The sequence below is a fragment of the Cervus canadensis genome, chromosome 4 (assembly GCF_019320065.1).
Source record: "Cervus canadensis isolate Bull #8, Minnesota chromosome 4, ASM1932006v1, whole genome shotgun sequence".
In the NCBI taxonomy this organism is placed as follows: Eukaryota; Metazoa; Chordata; class Mammalia; order Artiodactyla; family Cervidae; genus Cervus; species Cervus canadensis.
In genome coordinates this window covers 8,866,440-8,890,696 of record NC_057389.1, presented here as the reverse complement: position 1 = coordinate 8,890,696, position 24,257 = coordinate 8,866,440, and the positions used below count along the sequence as shown (strand labels likewise).

The following is a 24,257-nucleotide window of genomic DNA, read 5'->3' as shown; positions in this document are numbered from 1 at the left end:
ATTCGAGAGCCATTCCAGGATTGGGAAGCCCTTGAAATGTTTTAAGCAAGGAATTGAATGGCTTTGGTTGCTGTGTAGGCATTAGATAGATAGAAGGATGTGAGGAAGCCAGCTAGGAGGCTGTCTCACAGTGATCTAGCAGTAGTATGTATTGCATTCAGCTCCATTTCTAAAACAAAAGCTGGATAACTCCACTGCCATAAAAACCTGGGCTTCTGGGGTTTAAAACAATTAGAGTGAAAATTAAGCTGTATACCAAAATGATGTCCTGTTTGCTAATTTTAAAACTTTAAAAAATTTATTTGAACCATAATTAATTATCCCAACTCATATTATCTTAGTAAGAGCCTGTAGCTAATATAATTAAAACCTTATATTGTCTCTTCCCAGTTGAGATTTTTCATTTTTCAATGTAGACTTGGTAAAAGCTGTCTCTCCATAATAGATTTTTTTTTTTAAAGATTTATTGAGGAAATAAGATTATAAATAAGATTACAAGGAATATATTTAATGATCCTTAATTGTTTAAAAAAGATTTTTATGAATTCTTGCATATTAATTGTGTTTAAGAAGATGCTACAAAATATTTTGTTTTATCTTTTCATTACAGCAGACCTAGCAAAGTCTGTCTCTGTACCACTGAATTAGATATTACATGGTGTTCTTAATAATGCCATATCACAGAATCTAATAGATCTTTTCAATCTTGAAAATTTTTAATATTTAACTTAAGCCCATCACTTACAATCATTCACATCTAGTGGTATTCAGTAATGCTATGCTAATTTGTTTTTCCTATCAATTTTGAAAGAAAATGTATATACATCTTTGTACATACCCCCTCCTCAAACATAGACACATACACAAACACACAGATGCAATTTTTACTGTGGAGTGTTGCTTAAGTTGGGAGCAACTGCTCTAGAGCATTTAAATGTGTTAATAGCCATTTGTTGAAATGAGGCTTAAGTATACATGTAATTACACAAATTACATGATATTGCTTTAACTTTACTTTCCAAAAACTTGGAATGCTTTCTCAGAGATAGACGATGTCCAAATTTAAAAACGAAATATGTGTTGAATTAAAAAAAATCAGTGTGTGGGCTTGACTTTTGGCTTTTACATATCAAATTTTATTTTTTCTTAAAACACATTCTATACTAAAGCCGAAACTCTTATATACTCTCAGTGTATATACAAAACCCTCATATACAAAAAAATTGTTGGGTGCATTTATATATTTGTAATGTTTATGACATGAGATGAAGGACATTATCTCTGATATACATAAGATTTCAGTAGACCTTGTTGATTATTGTAGAGTTTGAACTTTGAGTAGTTTTGCCTTTTGAGATAGAATTTTCTACTTTGAATGCTTGTAATACATGTTCTGTAAGGTCCCTTTCAGTTCTGAAGCTCTTTAATTACATGTTTAAAGACCAATTGATTCTCTAAATGATGGTGGAGTGATTTTAAGAATGAAGGAGATGGTTTTAAGAATCTGCCTGTGCTTTCTCCTGCTGATTGTTTTAAAAATATCTACAGTTTAAAAAACTACAGTGGAATGAGAGATATTTAATTATAGTCATTACTTTCATGGGATAGTGTTCTGTTTATGAAGCATGACACTATATTAGTTACATTGGAACTTAAGGTTAACAACTGCCCCTTACCCTCAAAATTCAATTAATAGGTATCATATCTCAAGATAGTCTTTATTTTTACTTTCTATGAGTTACTAAAAAAAAAAAAAAAATACCACTAGAGTTTCTAATACTACTGGTAAGAGAATTAAAATTATTTAAGCTTAGGTGATTTATTAAATTTAAATTAGTGGAGTTATTTTGAAAGATTGTGTGTGGAAGTATTTCATTTGTGTATGTCAGTTAGGATTAAATGAGCTGTCATAATGAAAATAAAGTGATTTTCAAGGAATATGAGAAAATGCTTACTATATACTTTTGTTCAGGAATCAAAGGATGAACAGTGGAAACGAGCTATGGATTATTTAAATGTTGTCAATGAACTCAACTACATGACTCAGATTGTTATCATGCTGTATGAAGATCCTAACAAGGTAACAGAGTTCTTGATTTGCATGTGTTGTTCAGTCGCTAAGTTGTGCCCGACTCTGAAACGCCATGAAATGCAGAACACCAGGCTTCCCTGTCCTTCACTATCTCCCTGAGTTTGCTCAAACTCGTGTCCGTTGAGTTGGTGATGCCATCCAACCATCTCATCCTCTGTTGTCCCCTTCTCCTGCCTTCAATCTTTCCCAGCATCAGGGTCTTTTCCAGTGAGTCAGCACTTCGTGTCAGGTGGCCAAAGTATTGGAGCTTCAGCAGCAGTCCTTCCTGTGATTGTTCAGAGTTGATTTCCTTTACAATTAACTGGTTTGATCTCCTTTCTGTCCAAGGGGCTCTCAAGAGCCCTCTCCAGCACCACAGTTAGGAAGTGTCAGTTCTTCAATGCTCAGCCTTATTTATGGTCCAGCTCTCATGGCCTTACATGACTACTGGAAAAACTGTAGCTTTGACTATATAGACTTTGTCGGCAATGTGGTATCTCTGCTTTTTAATACACCATCTAGGTTTGTCATAGCTGTTCTTCCAAGGAGCAAGCATCTTTTTAATTTCATGGCTGCAGTCACTGTATGCATTGATTTTGGAGCACAAGAAAATGAAATGACACTGTTTCCACTTTTTTCCTATCCATTTGCCATGATGTGATAGGACCAAATGTCATGATCTTCGTTTTTTGAATGTTGAGTTTTAAGACAGCTTTTTTACTCTCCTCTTTTACCTTCATCAAGAGGTTTTTTAGTTCCTCTTCAGTTTCTCCCATCTGCATATCTGAGGTTGTTGATATTTTTTCTGGCAATCTTGATTCCACCTTGTGATTCATCCAGCCCAGCATTTCATGTGATGTACTCTTCATATAAGTTAAATAAGCAGAGTGACAATATACAGCCTTGATGTACCTGTTTCCCAGTTTGGAACCAGTCTGTTGTTCCATGTCCAATTCTGACTGTTGCTTCTTGACCTGCATACAGGTTTCTCAAGAGGCAGGTAATGTGGTCTGGTATTCCCATCTCTTTAAGAATATTCCAGTTTGCTGTGATCCACACCATCAAAGGCTTTAACGTAGTCAGTGAAGCAGCATTAGATGTTTTTTAAATTCCCTTGCCTTTTCTATTATCCAGTGTATGTTGGCAATTTGATCTCTTTGGCCTTTTCTAAATCCTGCTTGTACATCTGTAAGTTCTCAGTTCACATACTGCTGAAGCCTAGCTTGAAGGATTTTGAACTATTATTAAGGATTATCTTGCTTGCATGTGAAATGAGTGCAGTTGTGTGGTAGTTTGAGCATTCTTTGACATTGTCTTTCTTTGGGATTGGAATGAAAACTGACCTTTTGCGGTTGTGTGTGGCCACTGCTGAGTTTCCCAAATTTGCTGGCTTAATGAGTGCAGCACTTTAACAGCGTCATCTTTTAGGATTTCAGATAACTCAGATGTAACTCCATCACCTCCACTAGCTTTGTTCATAGTGATGCCTCCTAAGGCCCTCTTGACTTCACACTCTGGGATGCCTGACTCTAGGTGAGAGACCACACCATGGTGGTTATCTGGGACATTAAGAGCTTTTTTGTACATTTCTTCTGTTTATTCTTGCATGTGTTACCAGAGGTAAATCAATAATTTGAAGTTTCTCATTTTGAAGATGTTCTATAATATTTTTTTAGGATCTTTCCTCTGAGGAACGCTTTCATGTTGAGTTACATTTCAGTCCAGGAGCCAAAGGATGTGAAGAAGACAAAAATTTACCCTCTGGCTATGGATATAGACCAGCTTCAAGGGAGGTAATGAAGATGAAATTTTCATTGCATAGTTACTACAGTCCTAAATTTAAATGTGACTTTAAGAATTTTCTGTTACATACTGTAATTCTTATCTCAACTACTAAATAGCAAGGTGGTTTAAACTTCTTGAGGTATGGTTTGGATTGATACACTTTTTTAAGCATATTAGAATTTTATATTTTCTCCTTTCTCTAGATTTTTTGGGGGGATTTTTAAGATCATTATTTAGAATGGATAACTGTAGTTTCTGTTTTTGGCTTGAGGACAGTCCATGCTTTACTAAACACTTGGAGTTAATTACCGCATTTTAATTCTTATAACCTTACAGAGTTAAATATGTATTCAGCCTTAAACTTTTTTTTACTACTAAACTATGATACATATTGGTAAAATTCCTAAATCATAAGTGTGTAGTTTAATGATATATCACAAAATAAACACAGTTGTAAAACAGCTAGCTGGGTCATAGAATAATATCATTTGAGAAGACATAGTTGTGTCCCTCAATATCATAACCTTCCTGCTTTCTCCCCAAAGATAACTACTAACTTGACTTCTGGCACATAGATTAACTTTGTCTACTTTTGGACTTTATATATAAATGAACTCACAAAACGTGGTTTTTTAAGGATGGGAAGTGGATTTGGCTTCTTTCATTATGTGTTTGAAATTCATCTGTTCTTCATTTCTGTTGCCATGTAGTATTACATTAAATAAATATGGTGCAGTTTGTTAATCCATTTCACTGTGATGATCATTTGGTTTGTTTGCAGTTCAGGGTTTGAAGATGGATGCTTTTATGGACATTCTTGTTCAGGTCTTTTTCTGAGCATATGTATGCATATCTTTTGGATAAAATGTATAAAATTGCTGGGTTATAGGGTATGCATATGTTCAGTTTTTAAAAATACAGTCAAATAACTTTCCAAAGATACTGCCATGTCTTTATCAGCACTTGGTATGATTAGTGTTTTTTTTTTTTTTGATTAGTGTTTTTAATGAGTTGTTTGGCAACTCATTTGTGTCTTAAATTTACATTATCCTCACAACCAGTAAGGATTAGTACTTTTTCTTACATTCATTGGCCATTTGATTATGTGTTTTGTGAAGTGCTACTGGCTAGGACCAGTATAGTGCTGAGTAGAAGTATTGATAACAATCATCCTTGTTCATTACCAGACTAAAACAGAAAGTAATGTTTAGGGATTTTTATTGCAATTAGATAACCTCTGCAGATCATGTTGAGAGACATAACACTTCTTCTAGTTTTCTCTGGACATAACACTTTAGAATTGAATCTTCTAGTCCTAGGACTTGGTATATATATCTCTGAATTTAGTTGGCTATTCTTTATATCTTTTTGATAAAATTGTTTTAATATCTTTTATTTGTCAGGTTAATTCCTAAATTCTTTTTTAATGTTGTCATAAATGACTCATTTAAATTTTATTTTATTTGCTATTTTCAATTGAATTTTAACTCAATTTTTGTATAAAGATTTTATAACTAGCAACCTTACTGTATGCTGTTTATTCATTCTGATAATTTATCCAGTCATTTTAATTTTCTATGTATATGATCATATCTCTGAATGATGACAGATGTCCAGTAAAATGTTGAGTAGATTTCGTGATGATGAGCATTCTTCTCTTTCAGTGATTTATTATTAACTGTGATGATTTTTTCTAGTTTTTAGATATACCTTACCTGAGTTGAAGAAGTTTATTTTTTATACCCCTTAGTTTAATGAAGATTTTTACATACTTTGGCTTCTTTTAGCTAACGTATATTTGTGAGGTTCACTGATGTAATTAGTTTTAGTTTGCCCATTCTTACTGCTTTAAAATATGTGTTTCACTGTATGACCATGCCCCAATTTATCCATTCTATTTAGATGAATATTTAATATAACCTGTTTAAACTTACCTGTTTTCTGTACTATACTTTGAGACTCTTACATTTTTAGGACAGTATCTTATTCATCTGAGTCTTGACACATGGTAGTACTCAGTAAATAGTCAGTGAGTCATCAAATGATTGTTATTTAAGTGTGCAGTCATCACATTTGTTAGAAATATTTGGAATAGAATTTGAATTTTCTATAACCAGATATTGTTTCAGTTTGTGCTTGAGTTGATGACATTACTGGTAACAAAACTGATCTATTTTTTTTTTTTACTGTCATTTATGAATATTGCTTATTTATTTGGGCATTGGATGAAATTTTATTAAGCATTTTCTTTTATATGGCTTTTTAATTGTCATTTTATTATTTCATTTATCCAGAGAGTATATGTATTTCTTGAAGTTAGGAACTCTGTTATCTGTCTTACAATACCCAGAATAATACTAGATTTTCATAAGAATTCAGTTATCAATCCATTTGAATAAGTAAACTTGTATATATGTACTTCAAGCGACGATAGTAATTGGTGGTTTAATTTGTTCATCTAAAAAGAGTGATTTGTTTTATCTGAATTTTATTATGTTATATTCTTTCTGCATAGAATGAAGGAAGGAGAGCTTTTAAAATTGATAGTGATGATGAACCACATACTTCTAAAAAAGATGAGGTTGATCGAGCTGTGATATTGTTTAAGCCTATGGTATCAGAGCCAATTCATATACACAGGAAGTCTCCACTTCCAAGATCTAGGAAGATGGCTACAAATGAAGTAAGTATATTTGTCAGAGCATGTTTTTTTAATGAAGTAAACTAACTATATTTTAATAAAACAGAAAAGAAAATACAGCTTTAATTATTAAGCTTGGGAACCTACCAGATTTTTAACTGTCAATTTTATCAATTTTTCAAATTTTTTAAAATGTAGAGGCAGAAAATACAAAGATTACTTTTAGAATTTGGAGCTTTATAGATTTCATAACAAAGTTGAATATAAGTAGTAAAATAAGGCCTTTCTGAAAACTGATCCACTTTTTGCCTTGTCACTTTAGGTTAGTCTAATAAAGAACTTTTTAAAAAATCTGATTTAATGGGTCAGGAATAATTTTTGGTTGAAAGTAGTGAGGAATTGACAGACACTTCAGCAACAGCTGGTTCCAGTGACACTGTAGGTTAAGATGTGACATTCTAAACTGCTAAACTGACTGTAAAAGTCAGAATAGGATTTGAAAATTTGATGCTGTGATTGAAAAATTTACCTTTGTACTTAGATCTATAATTAAATAACTTAGGCTAATTCTTATGCTAACAAAATAACATTTAAGTAGTTACTAAAATAACATTTAAAAGGAAAGTTGAGCAGTTGGAATGAAGTTTGTTAAGTAACATCTTTAACATCTGTATACACTTTTATTCTTTAAATACCTTCATTTTGGGTTATTTATATTTTCTATAGGATGATTCATCTCTGATCTGAAATCAGTGCTTATATTTTCTAAATTCTCAAGTAAAAGTATAAAGATAGGAAGCACCATCAACTTTTAAGCTAAAATATTTTTTGATGATTAAATACTCCAAATCTTGTTAGGTGTACTATCTAGCAGTTGGTAAGTAAGAACATACACACCAAAAAAAGAATATGCTCATTTCTCTCGCCCCAAATTATACAGGCATATGTGCTTTTGAGTCTCCCAATTCAACAGTTATGCATAGGAAAAGCATCATCTAAATAAAATAGATTGTTGTAGTTTTATAATGGAAAGTGCATACTAGTTAGCGTTTCCCATGAATGGGATATTTTAAGTTAATTATAAAAGAGGATGATTAACAATTATAGAATTTGGGGTTATTTGTTCTAATAGCTTAATTTAAGAATGAGAAACCTGGGGTTATTTTCATTTATCTTTAATTTCAGAAAATTGGGAAATGACATTTATTAATATAACCTAAAATATCATTTGTGTGAGGGCAGTGATTTTGATGATTTTGAACAAAGCAATCTGTAATTTATCAGGTTGTTTAGAATTTCACCATTAAACCTTTTTCTGCACTCCAAAAAATGTCTGTAACACTGATACAGTAGATGTATTCCTTGACTGCATTTTCCAACAGAACTGTATTTGTGAAATCTTCAACAAAATCACTGCCCTTTGTTTACTCTTAAAACACAGAACACAGTGCTAAACCTTTTTCTCATAAATATTTAAATAGTTGCTTTCAAGCGATTATTTCTATGCCATGCTAAACTTTTACTTCCATAAGGTAAATTATTCAAGTAAAACCTTGAAGACTTTTTCCAGCGTCCATCATCTCCATGGATATCAGAAGTTTGTACTTCCCAAAGACACACAGAGAAAAAGACTATTCTCTTCATTTTGTGCAAGTAGATTTTACTATGTCCTCACTGTCTGAAACCTGAACATGCAAACATGTAAAATGAGAATGTTTGCTGCATGTTTTGTCTACTGAACTCTACAAATAATCTTTGGAAGGAGTAAATAAATAGATAGCATAGAAGTGTAGACAAGTGCAATTTGAATCCTTCATCTTATGGTCTCTAATTTTTTTGTCTGGCAAACAACTTTTCCTTTATACATTATATACACTGGAAGTCTCTTTAACCCTTTGGAGGATTCTTTAGTGCTTTGGGTTGAAAAGTTTACCCAGTATAGCATAAAACCTCTTGAATATCTAAAATTAAGCAGAACACGTTCAAATTTTTAACATTGCCAAGATAAAAAATTGTTAAAATCTTTCCAGTTCTAAGAGAGAAGACAACTATTAAGCAGTATAAATATTTTGTATTTTAAGATAATAAATTAATTCTCATAATTGTTATTACTCACAATTAGATTTATAAGTGAGTCCTATCAATTTCTCAAATATTAAAATATTTGGCTCCCAAATTACTGTTTAATAGTTTTTTAAAAAATTGGTAAGCACAAACAAACTGTATTTTTTTTTCTTTCTGGTCATTTGGCTCTGTTGTATCTAACTTTGCATGCTCTGCTTTTTTTTTTTTTTCCCCTTTTCTCACTTCCAGGAAGAGAGCCCCCTGAGTGTGTCTAGCCCAGAGGGTACTGGTAGCTGGCTGCATTACACCAGTGGTGTGGGCACTGGGCGTCGAAGACGCAGATCAGGGGAACAAATCACCTCTTCCCCTGTCTCCCCCAAATCACTGGCTTTCACATCCAGTATTTTTGGCTCATGGCAACAGGTTTTTAAACTTTACTTCATTAAACATTTTTCCTCCCCGCATTCAGAGCAACAAACAGCTGTCTTGGAGGACATCTAATCCCTTATATATTACATCAGAGTAAATCCTTCCGTTTTTTAATTTTGAATTCATTTTGAAACGCTTGTGATGTCTGACAATATTTTGAGGGAAAGAAACCACTTACATTGCTTGTGTTTAGCATTTTTACTGGAGGGGGTTAAATATCCAGGATTTTAAAATTAGTCAATAAAATTCACATTCCTGGAACTTTAGCTTGTTAATAACATTTTTTTAAAAGGAAAGACATTGTTTTTAATTATCCTTTAAAATATTCAGAAATAAAGTTATGTACTTTGATAGTAAGGAAATTTAATAACCTTTTCCTCCATAATTGAAAAATAGATTCCATTTGGAATTTGCTGAGAACCTGAAAATTTTTTTTAAAATATCCAGATTTATGTGGCCCTGTGTTAGTTAGCAGGATACATCTAATACTGGTGATTCTCTCCCTCACTTTGTATTATCTGAAAGTATCTTAATTACATACAATATGGTTTTTTTTTTTTAGCTGTATATTATCTTAATACTTTCTTTAAGATAAAAGGGGACAATGTATATGTGACCATCAACAATATGCCCCAACAAAAGGAGTCAAAATAAATGACTTCAGAAGGACTTTTTGTGGTGACATTTGGAAACTTAAAATACTGTGGGTTTGGGGGATTTTCACAATGGAAGGTCTGCTGTTACACATGACTTTTCCAAGAACTTCAGCAATTTCCTTTTGGAAATACAATGCATTGATTATAGGAAAAGGGATTATGGTATCCATTAAGGCTGTGAATATTCAAAGGTTACTCTGATAAAGCCTGTGCATGGATCAGTAATTGTATGGTGATCTCAACAGTCTCTGTCTGTCTTTTCTATTGTTTGTGATTGTTTTCTCCCCCTTCAAATACAGGAGCTGTTTAAGAGTGGGCATTTGGCTTCTTTTAAGGGAGAGTGAAATTATATCAGTCTATATTAATTGTTTCTTTTCATCTGTCTTGTTTCATACGTGATATTTATTCTGAATGCCTGCTTCGCACCACTTCATTGCAAGGACCTCATATGAAATGGACTCCCTTCACAAGGGGATCTTGCATGATCTTTCATATCTTGTGTATTTCTACTAATATTTATCATACAGCTTATTAACCTTTGTCTGTCTGAAACAGGCTGCAAATGAGGTATGGACTTTTTGGTTTATTTTACTGTTTTACTTCATTTATTTTGCTTTCCTTCTGCAGGTTGTATCTGAAAATGCTAATTACTTACGAACACCAAGAACTCTTGTAGAACAGAAGCAGAACCCTACTGTAGGTATGTGGTCTGAAGGAAGTTGTATTCCAAACCTTAGACTCAGGATTTTGCACACATGTGAAACTCTTCAGAGGTGAAAGCATGACCAAATGCTATGCTTTAGTTTTTATTTAACATGCACTAATTCAGAAATGTTGAGTTGTAAAGCTGGAAATATACAGTAACGTTTTGATGAAATGAACAAGAAATGACATTAATTTTGTTTTATAATGCTTTCAAATGCCCATAACGTAAACTGCTCAGTCTAATTGCCAGTGCTCATTTTTAATCTAGCTCTGTAAGTTAAAATCCCAGCATGTTTTAATTTAGGAAGGAAACTTCATTTTCCCAGTTGATAAAGTTGAAAATAGGCTAGTGCATACAAAAAGAACCTACTTTTCTGGTTAAAAAATTTTTCAAGTGGAGAGTATTTCACTTAAAATTAGTTTACCTAGTTATTTACCTGTCTAGGTATACTAGTGATCTTTTTGGTCATCCCTTAAAGAAAGCCAAAGCAAAACTAATGTTTAGTGGCAGTGTTGATTTTTTTATTGACCTATAGAACATAGTTGGTTCTTTGCGAACACTCAAGCAAAGCAATGTTGAAGAAAACCTTTCTAAATTTATTTTGGCTTTAAAATCATTATTGATAAACTGCATCAGATAATGACATTTTCTGTAAATAATTATCTAAATCAGTTTAATAACAACAAATTTCATAATGTTTTAACTATGTATGTACTATTATCTCTATTCTAAGTATATGAATGGTCCCTTGATGCCTACATACTTGAAAAATCTTTCTTTAATTATGCATATGTTACAATGATACCTTTTGATATCCCCGTGGTATTTTGCCAGACACACACACACACACACACACACACACACACACACACACACACACACACACACACACACACACACACACACACACACACACACACACATATTACTCCTTTCTTTACATATTGTAATGTATCTGATAAAAATTTACTTAATCCCTACCTAATGGTAAAAGGTTTCCTTGGTTATAAAGACTTTTACTACAAGTTAAGCATCAAATTGGGCTTCTTATTAATTAAGATCTTACGTTTTTTAAGTATTAGAAATTTAGAGTGATTTAGGCCTGAATGACCACACTGTAAAAGGAATTGTTTCACCTGGCCTTCTTGCAAATAAGTAAACTTTGATTTACTTTATTTCATAACAGATATTGATAACTCACATTCAGGGGCATCAGGAAAGCTTCTTCATTCACAGATACACATTCAAAAATATTGATTTAATATTATTTAATTTGTGCTAGGAGAGGTTTTCTAATATTGCCTGCTCATGCAAACTGATTGACAAAATTCCTTATCATCCTAAATTAATTCTTATGATAGTGTTTTTTAATACTTTTAATATGTATATGTCTAATTATTGTGTGGGTATATTATTTTCCTCAAAGAACATTTTCTCCAGTGTAAAATGCCTCCATTTGTACATATGGTAAATGGTGGTGGTGACTGTATTAAGTTGACATTATAAGTGAATTGTGAGCCTGTTGAGGGCACTGCCAGATACGTGTGGTAAGAGCCATGTTGTTGCATGCTGCATGAGTCCCCATGTGAACAGAAGAACACCCGTTGTTGTGTGTATTTTCTCTAACTCCCATCAGGGTCTCACTGTGCGGGCCTGTTTAGCACCTCGGTGCTCGGGGCTTCTTCAAGCGCACCTAACCTACAGGATTATGCTCGTACTCATCGTAAAAAGCTGACCTCTTCTGGCTGCATAGATGGTATGTGCACACATGCACACACAGAACCATACCTGCACCCATGCACACATCCGTGAGCATATGATGCTTCTCAAAGGCAAGCCAAAGGCCCCTGGCGGGTGCAGACAGGATCCCATCACCCTTTGCCTAAGCGACTACCAGGGTGCTCTGTTATCCGCTCCTTAGGTCCACCTTTCATCAAGCAGTTAATCACAGTTAGACTTACAGTACTTGTTCAATGAGTATTTCATTGAAATATGAAATTTAGAACTGTATCACGTATATTCTTTTAAATAGCTAATAAGCCATTTTATAAAGAATAAATCTTTCTTTGTTCTCTTAAAAATTTTTTTTATTCTTAACCCTTATTTTACTTCTAAATAAAGTGAATGGAATGTTTACAAGAAAACACATTGGCATTATTTTTGTAAGAATAAACATAAGGTGAGAGTATTTTAGGATCGCCAGGTGAAGGAAATCTCACTGTTGTTAATGCACCTTGAGTTTTAATATTCAGAAAGTCTCTCGCGGCTCATCAAAGCATGCCCCTTTTGTTAATAGGAGTACTTACTAGCCCTTTTAAATTAGCTTTATCTAAAACTTTTTCTCATGTATCCACAAGTTCATTTTAGTTAGTAAAACATGGATTTATCAGAATTGCCAGCTCATCCTGCTTTTCTTTCTTTTGTATATTTTATTGAACACTTTGCCTCTATCATCAAGTCATTTTACTTCTTTTAACCAGTATTTGGCTTATTTCCCTCTTTCATTGTCCCTTCTGCATGTCACCTAATTCTAACCTCCTTATATATTTGTTTTTCCTCCTCTTTTTTTAAGTGTCCTTCTTTTGGTAGCTGTTACGAATTTCAGGTACCTGTTTTTCTCTTTCTCAGACGCCACACGCGGTTCTGCTGTTAAAAGGTTTTCTATCTCATTTGCTCGACACCCAACCAATGGTACGTTTTGCTTTTATTTTAAAAGATAATCCCCTGCTTCATCCTTTTTTATTTTTCTTTGATTTTAAAATGTGGGATATACAGTATCATACATTTCTCAATCCTTAATTTCAATTGGCATACAATTCTAACTTATTGTTCACCCCAAATATTGATACTGTCTAACTCCCTTTTTCAGCTATAATTTACGCAGTGATTTAGCACTACTCATCAAACTTTTAAATGACCACAGTGATGAGTTTTAATACTTAATTAGCACCTAAAAGTTCCTTCTGATTTCTCAAGTGATCAATCTACATAATTTTAAAAATGCAACAATAAATATTATTTATTTTCTTTTTAATTCTTAGTAAGTTAATGATCTTCTTCTGAATTTCTCTTCTGATCACATGATTGTTTCATTGAGCTATTTATCTAAAATACGGGATCATACCTGTCAAATAGCCAAATGAGATGTGTCCTTGAAAAGTTCTTGGGAACCAGGGGATGCAGGTTTCACTGTGTAACATTATTGATCCCTGACTGTCTAAAGCAAAACCCAGTTTTGCCTGGAGCACTCTGAAAACATCATTCAGCATTCACTTAGTCCTGCTATGGCCGTGTGGTTTGCCATTGTCAGGCAAACAGTTTCGGGAAGGGTCCCTTGCTTTTTGTTAGAATTTGGAGGGCTACTCACAGGAAGATGATTAGGCTAAAAATCTAGACAGCTGGTTCAATTAAATTCAGTATTTGAGCCTGAAGAGGAAAATTGTGTGGCCATTACTTACACACTGAATTTTGCACTATTACAGGTTTCTTACATAGAGTTTTTTTCTTGTGGGACAAAGGAATATTTACTAATCATTAAAAAAAAAACTCAGAATCAAAGAATTTCAAAGAAAACCTACATGTTTTCACTTTTATTCAGTGTGAAGTTGTTTTTAATCCCTGCAACTTTTTTTCTTTTTCTTTTTAATTGTAAGTAAGTCTTTCAAAAATTCAAGTCAGGTTTTTCAGAAACTTTTATGAAGCTCAAGGATTGAACACAAGTTTGTTGTCATTTCCCTCCTTCTGAATCCTTTTAAGAGGACACCTAAGTAACAGTGCACTAATACTTCTTGAAGGTGGAGTATGAAGATCCAATTCTCAACAAGTGAAAATTTGGCCTTAAAGCTAAATATTCTTTTCCTCCATTGTATCTGTTTATATGCATCTTTTTGAAGAAAAAGACCCTTATTTGATACAGCTACAGTTTCTAAAGAACCAACATGTATAAGAACTTCTTAGAAGAAAACTGAAGTCACAAGAAAAACAAAAATCGCAAAATTCTGAAGAAGAGATGTTGAAGGTTTAAGACTGACTGTAGTTTTTGTGCAGAGTGCTTATGTGTTATTGTGCCAGTATTGCAAGTTTTATATAGGAGAAATCTTTGCCTATTGAAGCTTAAAAAAAAAGCCTTTGTTAAGTTTAACAGAAAATAATTTTATATTCTTTTGATTTAGGCTTTTTTAAAAAAATGTGGATTTTTCCACACATTGTGTGACTTGATGCTTATAAAATGCATCCCTTTCAACTCTAGAAATATTTCTCTTGGGTTTTCAAATTTTCTTTCTTTTTTTTTTTTGCTGTGTTGTCTGACCTGTCCTATGAATTGTCATTTGAGTCTTTCTTTTACTTTTTATTTTCCTTAACTTTCATGTTTCTTCCATCTTAACACCCATCATGGACTTAACCCCTCCCCTTCATCTTTAGTTCAAGGAACATGGTGAAACAAGTATCTTCTGACAGTGCTTTACCTTATTTTCTGGGCCTCTGTGCAGAACACCTACACCTCTATAGGTGCTGGTCCGTTTCCTCTGTGGAGTTTCTAGGCTCCAGTGGTATGTTTCTATAGTTTCTAAACATGACACAGCAAGGCGGCTTTTTAAATTGCTGCGCTAACCCTTTCATTGTGCATTAAAGAAAAAGTTCACTGTAGATAGATGGAAAAAGATGCAGTCCAAAGGGACTCGATTATATTGTCATTTGCCTGTTAACAAAATTTAACAAGCAAATGCAGGAAAATAGTTTTACAAAAAACTAATAACCATTCTGAGGAAAGGATTTTTTAAAAAAGCGACAATGTTTAATGTAATGCAAGGAAAGGGTTTGCGCTTTTTTGCATGAATCTTGTAATTTAAAAAAAATGTAATACTTGTGCAAGCCTAATTTCTTTAGTGCTTAATGTAGGTGCTTTAGCTGCTATTATGGTATTATAGTTTTGTTTTAAGTATATGTAATGTTCTGTCATGCTTTGGTTTGCCCCTGGAAATCAAACATACCAGTTTTGTAAATCCTTTGGTTGTTTTCATTGAAAAATTAGATTCTCTTTTAACTAGAGTTTCCCTATTCCAACTAAGAATTAGACAGTTCTTACGTCAGTATTTTCTCCCCAAATCAAATATAAGTCAGTGTTAAAATGAGCACATGTCTATTGAAGCAGAAAGTTTTCCAATCAACTTAAGTTTAATTAATTTTTAAGTTAAAAATATTAGACTTTATATAGAAACTAAACATTAAAAGTATTTCTTTTTGGAGGAGAATTAGTTTAAATTCTTGAAAAAATAGATGCAGAAAGACTTGGTATTTTAGTTGTATCTAAAAACAATTTTAAAAGCCATTCAGTTGAATAAAATGTAAATAAGCAATGTTTATAAAAAAGTAAATAATCTAGGTCCTATTTGTTTAAAGAAGCTGTATATTTAAGTGCTTTCGTTTCATGGATGGTATTAATACATACCTGCATGGTTTGTTTCATGAAATTTTTGTATTTGTGCCATTGTTGAATGCAGAAATATTTGTATTTTGTATGGCTTTTTACTTGGCCTGACTTCACTCAGCTAGCAATTTCCAACAATAGGATTAATTGTGTTAATTCAGTCAAGGTAGGTGAAATATGTTTTGAAATTTTAATTTCAGCATAAATGAATGGATGTTGCTTTGGGGTCACACTAGAAGTGTTGTTGGCCTTTGTATGACTAGAAAAGTATTTAAAATCACTCTTCATAAGCAATTACTTAATTGTTTTTCAACAAGAAGTTACCTTTAGCATTCCAGCATCAGGGACACACGGCATCAGCTTATTCATCTATCAAATAGACCTGATTTTAAAAAGTAAAAACCGTGAAAACAGTGTATTTTTTTTTTGTTTTTTATTATTCCCCCAGGCTTTTAAAGCATTACTCTTAGATTTTCCAAATACAGAATGAATCGTGTGCATGCTGAATCTTGTGATTATATTTAAAATGAAGTCTCTGTCACATCTTGTTCCGGCCCCATACTGCATAGCATCTGGTGTCATGACTTCAGAGATCGTGTGTGTTTGCATGTGGTAGATTGGAAGGACCTAAACTGTCCAGTTCTAAGCAGTGATCTTTTTCAGTTAATGAATTCTAAGATATCCAACTTTTGGTTTTGGTTTTCTTTTTGTTTTTTCCCCTCAGGTTTTGAATTGTATTCGATGGTGCCATCTATTTGTCCTCTAGAAACTCTTCACAATGCCCTGTCCTTAAAGCAGGTGGATGAATTTCTTGCTTCCATCGCTTCTCCATCAAGTGAAGTTCCACGGAAGACCCCTGAAACTTGTAGGAAAATTATTATTATTTGATTTTTAGACAGTAAATTTTATCTGAATATAAAATAATTATGAAAATATAAATTCAAGTAGTGATAGTAAGTAGAATTTTAGGAGAGAAAGGGGTATACAAGAACATTGTTTGGAATCTTTGGTGTAATGTGCAGTGTATCACTTGTCTTGACACTTCCCCCAAATTTTTTCTCTTACCAAAAGGAGGAAGAAATCTAAGACCCAGCAGTAGAAATCAGCAATATATAACACAAAAATCATAGTCTTATTTTCTACTGTCATTGTATAATTAGCTTTTTTCAAAAGACAGGATATTAGTCTGCATTAATGCCCATGTGTTCATCCACTCAGTACTTTTGACTCAGAGCTCTTAACTGAAGAGAACAAATTAGGGCAACAGTTTTTCAAATTGTGTTCTGTAGGAAATATTCTGAAGAGGTTAATTCCTTTGTGTAAATTAAAGGGGTTTGTGGCTAAGCCAGTTTTGGAAACTTTATTATAAGGAAAACTCCATACCCACATTTTCCAAAATGTATTTGTTGAGAAAACATTTTGGTAACACATTTAAATATTGTATAGAATTATTCTGAGGGACTTCAGTTTGGGAAATGTTGAGGGCTTCCTTTTTAAGTGTAAGAAGTCAGCTGGCTGTTGCCATTTTCAGCACTGTATGATGCTTTGCACACTGGAATTCCAGTGTAGGAAGCATGCATGTTGGGAGAGCATGCCCTGCTGAGAGTTAAGAGTCTTGCTAGTCTTAGTCATATGTTTGAAAAGGTGGGCTACTGTCCATGGAATCTCAAAGAGTCGGAAACGACGGAGAGACTAAGCAGATCCCAAGTAGTATTTCGTAAGAAGAATACTGTAAATGTGTTTTCCTGAAGAATAAAATTGGAGATCTTGGGATGAAAGCCACTGTCTTGTGTGGCTGTGACTCTCTTCCCTCTCGTGGGCCACCACACTGTGTGATTCTGTAGAGGTCTGTTCAGCATATTCTGTCCAGATAGTACCCCTTGCATTTTTGCTTTTCTCTTTCACGTCTGGTGGCAGAGATCAGCTTTCAACCTGAGAGGTATCTTGGTGTGAAGGTTTTAAAATATTTCACTTTAGAAGTGGTTTGGAGAAGTAGGTTTCCATTTTAAAATGTGTATATGAATTTGTGTAATGCTGAGAATTGATAATAATCCAAATGAAATAATCTGCAAGCTGTACAGTTGAAGTGAGGAAACTAAAGGACGTTTCTCCTTTTCCTTTCTCTGTTAGCTAATAGAAAGGCCAGTGCTGTTCCTCAGAACACAAGAGAGAATCTGAATAAATAAATTCTCATTTTTCTCTGACTTTATACTTTATGCTTCCTTGGGGCAGGGAATTATAATCTTAAATAGAAATTAAAGAAAGACCATAGTTAGTAAGTAAGAGTTTAGGGTAAGCATTAAAACTGTTTTGAATTGAGAAGATCGTCAATCAGTGACTTAAAGCTAAAGTAGCAGTAATGACACCTGTTTTGGAAAGAGGCTTTTGGTGGGATATTTACTAAAAGATAATCTTTGTTTATATTGTGGCATTGCAGTTTTATGATGGCTTCATTTCTGTGGTTAATGAGTTCAGTTCCTCAGAGTGTATTACTGAGATATATTAATGAATTGAAAGTTATTAAATTCCTTTTCCAGTTCTCGTTAACTCTTCTCTATACCACCCTGAACGCGCCCGATCTCGTCTCTATATCATAGATACAAGTTGTACCACAATCCCTTAGCTCTCTTAAAATTTCATTCCATTACTTACTAAGGGAACTAAATGAGAAAATAAATACAGTTAATGCAGTTCATAAAACTGGATAAACCTTAGATTTTATTTAGTTCATTGGTCTTCAGACTGTATTCCCAAGAGCTTTAGGAAGTTCCATGAGGAAGAGAAAGAAGCTGAATTATTAGGCCATTCTTTGATTGATTTTATGTAAGATTTCATTTGAGAGAAGTTTACTGTATTGATGGAAAAACTTAGAGACACCATTGAGGAAATCAACCAGTTAGTGGTCAAGCAAGACTAAAACCCAGGTCTCCTGAAGTGTGTGGCTTTTTTCATTCTCTTTGAATATTAAAGAAAGTAAGGTGCCAGTTAGGGCTTCGCAGGTGGCGCAGTGGTAAAGAATCTGCCTGCCAGTGCAGGAGATGCAAGAGACGTGGGTTCAATACCTAGGTCCGGAAGATCTCCTGGAGTGGGAAATAGCAACCCACTCCAGTATTCCTCCTGCCTTACACCAAGGCACTGACCCTCAATTTCAGAATACTAATTGGTTAAATTAGAGGTTGGAAGTTATAATAGAAGATGTAAGCAGAAAAAAGCTAAGTAATGATGTACTGCTTTATGAGATGTTTTAAGCACTTTTTTAATCAGTTTGGTTCAGTCACTCAGTCGTATCCGACACTTTGCGACCCCACAGACTGCAGCACGCCAGGCCTCCCTGTCCATCGCCAGCTCCCGGAGTCCACCCAAACTCATGTCCATTGTCACTTGTATATCATTTCATTAGTGACCACGTTGACATTCTGCCAGTGTGAACTTTATGTTCATCCCGCTTAGTTATCAGCCCCTGCAGGCACGTTTGCCACAGCTGTCCCACATACTGGTTTTTCAGAGACACACTCTTTACTGCTATCAGGTCCTCTTCCAAGATTGCAAAACCTGACAAATCTGCCTTGTGTTCTCTCCGCCATCGTTTGTTTGGGATCCCAAAAGCTCATGCCAGCAGCACCCCCGCTGCAGCCTGTCCTATTCCAGAGGTCTTCATCCTTAAGAATTGTACCTACTTGTTCTTTTCACACTTCTCAGTCTCCCCACCTTAATTAGAGAGAAGAAAGAATCTTTAACATTTTCTTGCATGAAAATAAATCTCATCTGCGTACTATATTAATAGGAAGACAGTCTGACTCAATTATTTATAATTTGATTAGTTTAAATTTGATAGACTTGCCCCAGAAAATTACTGAATCACTTTGTTTGATTTTTCTTTTTCAGCCTGTTTAACTTCACGTTCCAGTCCAATAATGAGAAGAAAAGTATCTTTAAATACATATACACCTGCAAAGATCCTCCCAACGCCAACAGCTAGCATCAAGAGTACTAAAGCAAGCAGCAAACCAGGTGAGGCGTGTGTGTGAATTTGTGGATTCCATATAGCAATTAGAGGAGTAGTAATAGCTTGCTTTGTAGGTGTAAAAATCTGTTTTTAAGTAGGATGATTACAGTCGAGGAAATCTGTTACTGTAATGTATTGATATGTTTGAGGTGTTTTTCTTTTGTTAATTATCCCCCTTCCCCTCACGTATGTTAAAATATATTTGATACTCACAGTTTTCTGAACTGATTCATGGACTGTCTTCTCTTGCTTTTCTGTTCAGCCCGGATTCTACCTGAATCTTTTTACTATTTCTTATACTTCATATTTGTTACTCTATCTGAAAATAATCTTTATTTTACCTTCATTCTTGAAAAGTAGTTTTGCTTGACAGAGAACCTCTAAAGTTTTTTCTTTCAGCATTTTAAGGATGTTGTTCCACTTTCTTCTCATTCCCCTTGTTGCTGATGAGAAGTCCTTGTTAATTTGAAGACTTGTTCTTATGTGTGCAGTGGGTTGATGAATTTCTTTTCTCTGCCAACTTTCAGTGTTTTTGCTCTATCTTTGGTTCTCAGAAGTTTGACTGTGGCATGCTTTGGACTTTTTTTTTTTGGTAATAAAATCCTGGTTGATAGTCACTTTTACTTGTCATCTGCATTCTGTGGTTAAACCATCCAGTGAATTTTTATTTCAGGTATTTATTCTTTAGTTTTAGGCATTTGTTTTGATTCTTATATAGTTTTTTCATTCAGAGATTTCCTGTATTTTTATTCATTATATGAATATTTTCCTTTGTTCTTGAGCGTAGTTAAAATAGTTGCTTTAAAATTCCTGTCTATTAGGCTATTCTCAGGATTGATCTCTTATGAACGTACCCATTCCCAAGAAGGAAGTTTTTTTCCATGTTTTTCATATATTGAGTAATTTTGGATTGTATTCTAGATCAACTCTTGACTCTGTTTTTCTCTTATGTTCCTACAGAGAGTATTGGGTTGTTTGGGGTTTTTTTTAAAGCAAAGTATTGACCTTGGCTGAACTTAGATTGCGATACTATGTCCCCTGACGTAACTGACAGCTCACATTTCACTTCACTGGCTTTAGTCTGAACTGGACTTCTCTGGAGCTTATTCTGCTGAACTCATACGTTGGATCAGTGTTTACACAAAGAATTGGAATTTCCCACCTGGCTTTCCAGCCACTCTTGTTGCCTCAGTACTTTTCTGGTGCTTCGTACTGGAAAGACTGAGTTTTACGTTGTAGTTTTAGGCATTCCACGTGGTGCACACCGGACCCTATCCTTAAGCCAAAGCTTTTTTTTTTTCTTTCAAAGGACAGGGAAACTAATTCCATGTTGTTCCTTCTTTCAAGTATTGATTCTTTTCTAGTATATCGCTGCTTTTGTTCCCTCTTCAGTGTCTTCAGATAATTGTTTTTTTCATATTTTATTTGGAACTTATACTTGTTATCTACAGGAAGATTCATCTACAGGACCTTACCCATCCATACAGAAGTGTAACTTAGAATAATTTTTTGATAACTCACTGGGGCTTGAGGTTAGTTTGGATATAAAAGGATGATTCCTGAGTCAAGAATGTTTCTAGTTTTCTAATCTTTCAGCTTTTTAGACAGTGGTAAGATAGGTAATACCAAAGAAAATAGAGATTGGTAGGGAAATTGATGAGTTCAGTTTTAAACATGTTAAGTTTATATTTCCCATCCAGTATCTATATAGAGGTTTCTAGTAGGATATACAGATCTTGAGGTAAGGGAGAAAGCCTGGGCCAGAAGTATAAATTTGAAGGCTGTTAGCATAGTCATTGTGGCTTCCTAGGTGGCGCTGGTGGTAAAAAACCCACCTGCCAATGAGGGAGACATCAGAGACGCGAGTTCAGTCCCTGGGTCGGGAAGATCCCCTGGAGGAGGGCATGGAACCTGCTCCAGTGCTCTTGCCTGGAGAACCCCACGGACAGAGGAGCCTGGTGGGCTGCAGTCCGTGGGGTCGCAAAGGGTCAGACACGACTGAAGTGACTTAGCACAGTGCGGCACAATAGTGATAGTTAAAAATGATGGAATAAATTAGTTTCCCAGGAAGAATGCAGGAGAAAAGAGAAGTTTTGTGTTATTTGATCTTTTGTTGATTGTTTTGTATTATTTGAACTTGGATTGCTCATGAAAATCTAAGCCGTAATTTTTCTTTTTTTTTTTCTGTATAGTTCCCAGCGGACCTTCTACTACAGCTGCTCCTAATACCTCATCGCGAAAAAAGGGCGTGACTAGCAAAACAGAAATGCATGAACACAAAAAAAATACTTCGAAAAAAAAATGAACTCTTCTAAGCAGAAGCTGGAACTCCTTGTAAAAATCACGTGTTCAGTAGGGGAAAAAAGGCATGTAATAAACCTTGACTGAAAAATATCAAAGCAAGTAATTTGTGTCTCCTTGTACATCTCTGTATTCATTTAAAGATAGATTAAATCTAGAGAATTCTTTGTATATATTCAGGTAAGGAATTTTTGTCATGATCTGGAGGTGTTTGAGAACAATGTTTATTAGCATTTTATGAGTAGCAGAACTTAGGGTGATAAAGGTCCATTGTTAATGTGATATGTGCCGTATGCCCGTGGTAAAGGACCGTGAAAGCCTGCCCCTGTCACACAGTGGCGATGGTTACTGAAGAGTCTGTGAGGCGGTCTCTGTACATGTTCATTTTCATGGGGTTGCATATTGGCTGTAAAATCCTGTAGCTTGAAATCTGATGGCTGTACTGGAGACTTCTTAAAAAGCATATTTCCAAAGAGATTTCGTTGACCACAGTTTAGAATAGAAACTTTCTTCCCCCAGTTGTTTTAATTACATATATACTGCAATATTTAATAACTGGAGTATTGGCATATGGGTTATTTTTTCAATCTGTGCTTTGAATTTTTTATTGTGTTTTATTTAAAATATGTGCAGCTGGGATAACTATACCTTTATGCACGTAAATTTGTACATTAATTTGTAGAGAATATTTTCTTTATATATTTCCTTACCATAAGGTGCTTTTGTTCATCAGGAAGTTTTTTGCTTCATATATTGGCAAGAAAGACATCTTTAGAGTTTCTTTTTAAGAGATATAGTTGACAAGTTTATAAGTGTTAGTTATTTTCAGAATTCTTTTTAGATCTGAAAAACTGAGTTCCAAAATGAACCTCATCAGTGTAAGGAGAATATCTGAATTCCGCTGTCAGTAGATATGATTTGTAGCACCTGTTTTTACCATTTCCATTCTTATCTTTAGAATGTCAGTTGATCTCACTAAGAAAACTTAAAGATTGAGCATTTGAAATAAATGCTTATTTCAAATTATTAGATTTTGGAGGAACAGTGAGATTATTGTATTGTGATTTCATCTATGATGTGAAAAATATTTATTATCCTTGGTGCTTATTTTCCCCTGATGCACAAATAATTATAAACCAGTTGAAATGACTTAAACTATAAACCGAACAGTACATCTTGATAAGAATTCATCCATTGCTAGTCAGGTAACTTAAGTTGCTAAAGCTTTAGTTTGAGACTTAGGTTTAGAAAAATTATTGAATTCTTGTATGAATGCATCTATTAAAATTCTTCAGTAGAGACTCTCCTAACCTTAAATCATCATATATGAACTGACTTTTAGAAATTAAGCATATTACAGGTTCATTTTAAAAGGTACCAGATGCAAAAGTCACAAATATGTACAATTATATGTTAGTATGTCAGTACTTCACATGAATGTAAATGTATTATGGAGACATGTTTTGTAAACGGTTGAATGTACCTAAGCTTTCTGTATGTGAAAATGTGGTTAATGTGCTCATTGTCGGAGTAAAGAAACTGCTTTTATTTTTTCAGTGGAATTGAATTAAAATATTTTATTTCTGGAATCAGAGGATGACTTAAATGGCAAATTATTTTTTTATTCTTTTCTTTGTCCCTTTACTTTTAGCTTTCAGAGTAGAAAGAAGAAGGCAACTATTTTAATATTCAACAATGCTCATCTTAGATATTAGATAGAATTTCATAGTCTTAGCCATAGCTGTTGCAATATCTTCCCTAGAAATTAACTAGGAAGTTCAGTACAAGTCACGTTTTCCCGTGGTTACACGAGAACTAGAATTTCACTGAAGTCACCGAACTTGGTAACACTGCTGTGTAAGCAGGACAGTTTTGTTTACAAGGATCTTAGATTCATTTTCCAAAACAAACAAAAAGTCTTCTATATAAGAGCGAGAAATTTAGTTACTCACCATTCAGCGGAAGTTTGACTGAAGCATCTGTTTCTCACTCGGTTCTGTCCCCATAAAGTGTGTTTTTTGTTTGTTTTAAATACTAGAAGGTATTTCTTCTCACAGCCTAATCCTCCAACCAGCAAAGAGATGGGAAGGCGCAGCCTGAGGTGCTCTCTTCATCCTGGCATGTTAGTCTTCATAGTGCATTATTCAATCTTTTCACCCTTAAAAACCCT

The 24,257-nt window shown here is 34.1% G+C and overlaps 1 protein-coding gene across 10 annotated transcripts in view; it reads left to right on the top strand.

Annotated features, from left to right (window-relative positions):
• The window catches only part of PPIP5K2 (diphosphoinositol pentakisphosphate kinase 2), a 78,118-nt gene extending 54,439 nt beyond the window's left edge, over nt 1–23,679 (top strand). For 2 of the 10 annotated variants that reach the window (XM_043464532.1, XM_043464531.1), the window contains exons 22-31: nt 1,973–2,080; nt 3,748–3,864; nt 6,372–6,539; nt 8,811–8,984; nt 10,274–10,346; nt 11,989–12,108; nt 12,981–13,043; nt 16,505–16,645; nt 19,666–19,791; nt 21,979–23,679. In XM_043464532.1, the coding sequence (XP_043320467.1) occupies nt 1,973–2,080; nt 3,748–3,864; nt 6,372–6,539; nt 8,811–8,984; nt 10,274–10,346; nt 11,989–12,108; nt 12,981–13,043; nt 16,505–16,645; nt 19,666–19,791; nt 21,979–22,091 (1,203 nt within the window). In that variant the 3' untranslated portion in view covers nt 22,092–23,679. Of the gene's footprint in view, nt 1–1,972; nt 2,081–3,747; nt 3,865–6,371; nt 6,540–8,810; nt 8,985–10,273; nt 10,347–11,988; nt 12,109–12,980; nt 13,044–14,842; nt 14,903–16,504; nt 16,646–19,665; nt 19,792–21,978 lie in introns of all 10 variants that reach the window. The other 8 variants (XM_043464536.1, XM_043464535.1, XM_043464540.1 and 5 more) reach the window with 6 other exon arrangements.
• Nucleotides 23,680–24,257: the final 578 nt, after the last annotated feature.